The sequence below is a fragment of the Corapipo altera genome, unplaced genomic scaffold (genome assembly GCF_003945725.1).
Source record: "Corapipo altera isolate COAL_440 unplaced genomic scaffold, ASM394572v1 60891, whole genome shotgun sequence".
Taxonomy (NCBI): domain Eukaryota; kingdom Metazoa; phylum Chordata; class Aves; order Passeriformes; family Pipridae; genus Corapipo; species Corapipo altera.
In genome coordinates, this window is record NW_020885384.1 from 13032 (window position 1) to 16298 (window position 3267).

At 62.1% G+C, this 3267-nt stretch overlaps 1 protein-coding gene across 1 annotated transcript in view; it reads left to right on the top strand.

The window, feature by feature from the left end:
- Positions 1–3267, top strand: part of LOC113940451 (basement membrane-specific heparan sulfate proteoglycan core protein-like) — a gene marked incomplete at both ends in the record, with an annotated part of 16544 nt that overhangs the window by 12883 nt on the left and 394 nt on the right. The window contains 3 exon segments of the mRNA XM_027631597.1: positions 590–811; positions 1579–1811; positions 2597–2699. Of these exon segments, the coding sequence (XP_027487398.1) occupies positions 590–811; positions 1579–1811; positions 2597–2699 (558 nt within the window).

Consider the following 3267-nt stretch of genomic DNA (forward strand, 5'->3'; position numbering starts at 1 on the left):
ATGGATAATGGGATCCCACCTCAGGGATGGATAATGGGATCCCACCTTGGGGATGGATAATGGGATCCCACCTCAGGGATGGATAATGGGATCCCACCTCGGGGATGGATAATGGGGTCCCACCATGGGATGGAGGTTGGAGGTGGGTGATGTTGTCCCGCCCTGGGGATGCAGGTTGGGGTTCTGCCATGGATATGGATTTTGGGGATGGATATTGGGGTTCTGCCATGGATATGGATTTGGATTTTGGGGATGGAGGTTAGGTTTCTGCCATGGATATAGATGTTGGGATGGATGATGGGGTCCTACTCTGGGGATTGAGGATGGGTTTCTGCCATGGGTATGGATTTTGGGGGTGGAGGTTGGCGTTCTGCCATGGGTATGGATTTTGGGGATGGAGTTGGATTTCTGCCATGGGTATGGATGTTGGGGGTGAAGGTTGGGTTTCTGCTATGGATATGGATGTTGGGGGTGGGTGATGGGGTCCCACCTGGGGATGCAGGTTGGGTCCCACCTGGGGATGCAGGTTGGGTCCCACCATGGGGATGGAGGTGGGGTCCCAGCGTGGGGCACTGACTGGGGTGCACAGGGGAGGCGGTGAACGTGCCGTCCTTCGAGGAGGACGGAGCCTTCGTGTCGTACCCACCCCTCACCAACGTGCACCATGAGCTGCGCGTGGAGGCCGAGTTCCTGCCGCTGGCACCCGACGGGCTCCTGCTCTTCAGCGCCGGCAAAGCTGCCCCCGTCGAGGACTTCGTGGCCTTGGCCATGGTCGGGGGCCACCTCGAGTTCCGCTACGAGCTGGGCTCAGGTGGGTGGCACAGGGACGAGGGCACTGCAGGGGAGGGCTCTGGGGATCCCGGGGGTAGGGAGTGAAGTGGCATTACCTGGGTCCATTGGTGTCACAAGAGTCCCTGAGCTGTAGTGGGGTCCCCTGGCACCACTGGGGTCCCTTGGTATCACCGGGGTCCCTTGGTATCACTGGGGTCCCCAAGTGCTGTTAGGGTCCCTGATCATCATTGAGGTCCCCTGTTGTCACCAGGGGGTGACCCTAACCCCAACCCTTGGCATCACTGGGGTCCCCAAGTGTCACTGGGGTGTTCTGGTACCACTGGGGTCCCCAGGGATCCCTGGGCATTCCTGAGATCCCCTTGGCATCCCTGAAGTACCCCGGTGTCACTGGGGTCCCCTGGCATCACATCCCTAGGAGTTAGGGTCCCCAAGCATCACTGTCACACCACTGGGGTCCTCAGGCACTGCTTTGGTCCCCAAATATCACTGTGGTCCCTTGGCCACACTGGTGTCCTCACTGGGTCTTCTGGCACCACTGGGTCACTGGGTTTACACACCACTAAGTGTCACCTTGATCTCACTGGGGTCCCCCGATGCTGCCAGGGTCCCTGGACATCTGTGGGGTCCCCTGGTATCACTGGGGTCCCTTGTTACCACTGGGGTCCTCAGGCACCACCGAGGTCCCCCAGCATCACTGGGGACACTTCTCAGGTTCCTGAGCATCTCCAGTGTCCCCTGGTGTCCCCTGGTGTCCCTGTTGCCCCCCATGACCTCCCCCATCCCCAGGCCCGGCGGTGCTGCGGAGCACGGGCCCGGTGGCACTGGGACAGTGGCACTGGGTGACGGCCGAGCGGCTGAACAAGGACGGGACCCTCGTGGTGGACGATGCAGCCCCCGTGAAACGCTCCTCGCCCGGCAAGAGCCAGGGGCTGAACCTGCGCAGCCCCCTGTACCTGGGGGGCACCGAGCCCCCGCTCCGGCCCCCCACCAACGCCTCCTTCCGTGGCTGCATCGGAGAGGTGAGACCCCCTGGTGGCCCCTCGTGGGGGGAAAACACCCGTGGTGTCCCCTTGGTGGGGACCTGACCCCCCCTTGTTGTCCCTTCAGCAGGGAGGTGACTCCTCTTGGTGGCCCCTCACTGGGAGGTGACCCCCATTGGTGACCCCCCAGCAGAAGGGGAGACCCCCCCTTAGTGTCCCCTCACTGGGGAGAGATCCCTCTTGGTGTCACCTTGGAGGGGAGCTGACCCTCCTTGGTGTCCCTGCATTGGGGGGGTGAACGCCCTTGGTGTCCTTTCACTGAGGGGAGACCCCCTTGGTGTCCCCTTGTTGGTGTCCCCTCACTGGGGAGGTGACCCAGACTGGTCACTGGGGTGACCTCTGCTTGGTGTCCCCTCACTGGGGAGGTGACCCAGACTGGTCACTGGGGTGACCCCCCCTTGGTGTCCCCTCACTGGGGAGGTGACCCCCTTGGTTGGGAGGTGACCCTGCTGGTGTCCCCACTGGGTGTCCCCCATTGGGGAAGCAATGCCATTGGTGAGGAGGTGACCCCCTTGGTGTCCCCTTGTTGGTGTCTCGTTGTTGGGGAGGTGACCCCTTGGTGGAGAGATGACACTTATCGATGTCCCCTTGGTGTCCCCCCCGGGAGGTGACCCCTCACTGGGGAGGTGACCCCCTTGTTTGGGAGGTGTCCTGCACTGGGAGGTGCCCCCACTGGCAGGGATGTGACCACGTGTGGTGTCCCCACTGCGAGGTGGCCGTGGGGTGTCCCCTCTTTGAGGTGGCCATGTGGTGTCCCCCCCCAGGTGTCCATCAACGGGAAGCGGTTGGAGCTGCGGGAGCGGTTCCTGCGCAGCCGGGGGGTCCGGCCCTGCGGGCACCGCGCGCCGTGTCGGCCGGGGACACGCGGTGAGACCCCGGGGGGACAGGGAGGGGTGAGGGGGGACTGTGGGGGGTGTTTGTACACATGTGTGTGCGCTCTGTGTATGGCTGCATGTGCATTTGTACATGTGTGTGTTGCACGTGTGTGTGCGCGTGTGCTGCACATGTGTATGGCTGCATGTGCATTTGCACACGTGTGTGTGCACGTGCTGCACATGTGCTGCGCGTGCCCGTGTGCTCCATGTGTAAGCACACGCACTGTGCGCGCACGTGTGCTGCACATGGGGTGCTCTCTGTGTGCACGTGTGTGCATGGGGTGTGTGCTGTATGTGTGCACTGTGTGTGTGTGCACCGTGGGTGTGTGTGCACTCTGTGTGTGTGCACTGTGTGTGTGTGTGCACTGTGTGTGTGTGTGCACTGTGGGTGTGCACTGTGTGTGCTGTGTGTGTGTGTGTGCACTGTGTGTGTATGTGTGCACTGTGTGTGTGTGTGTGTGTGTGCAGTGTGTGTGTGCAGTGTGTGTGTGCACTCTGTGCATGTGTGCACTCTGTGTGTGTGTGTGTGCCCTGTGTGTGTGCTGTGCACACGCTGTGTG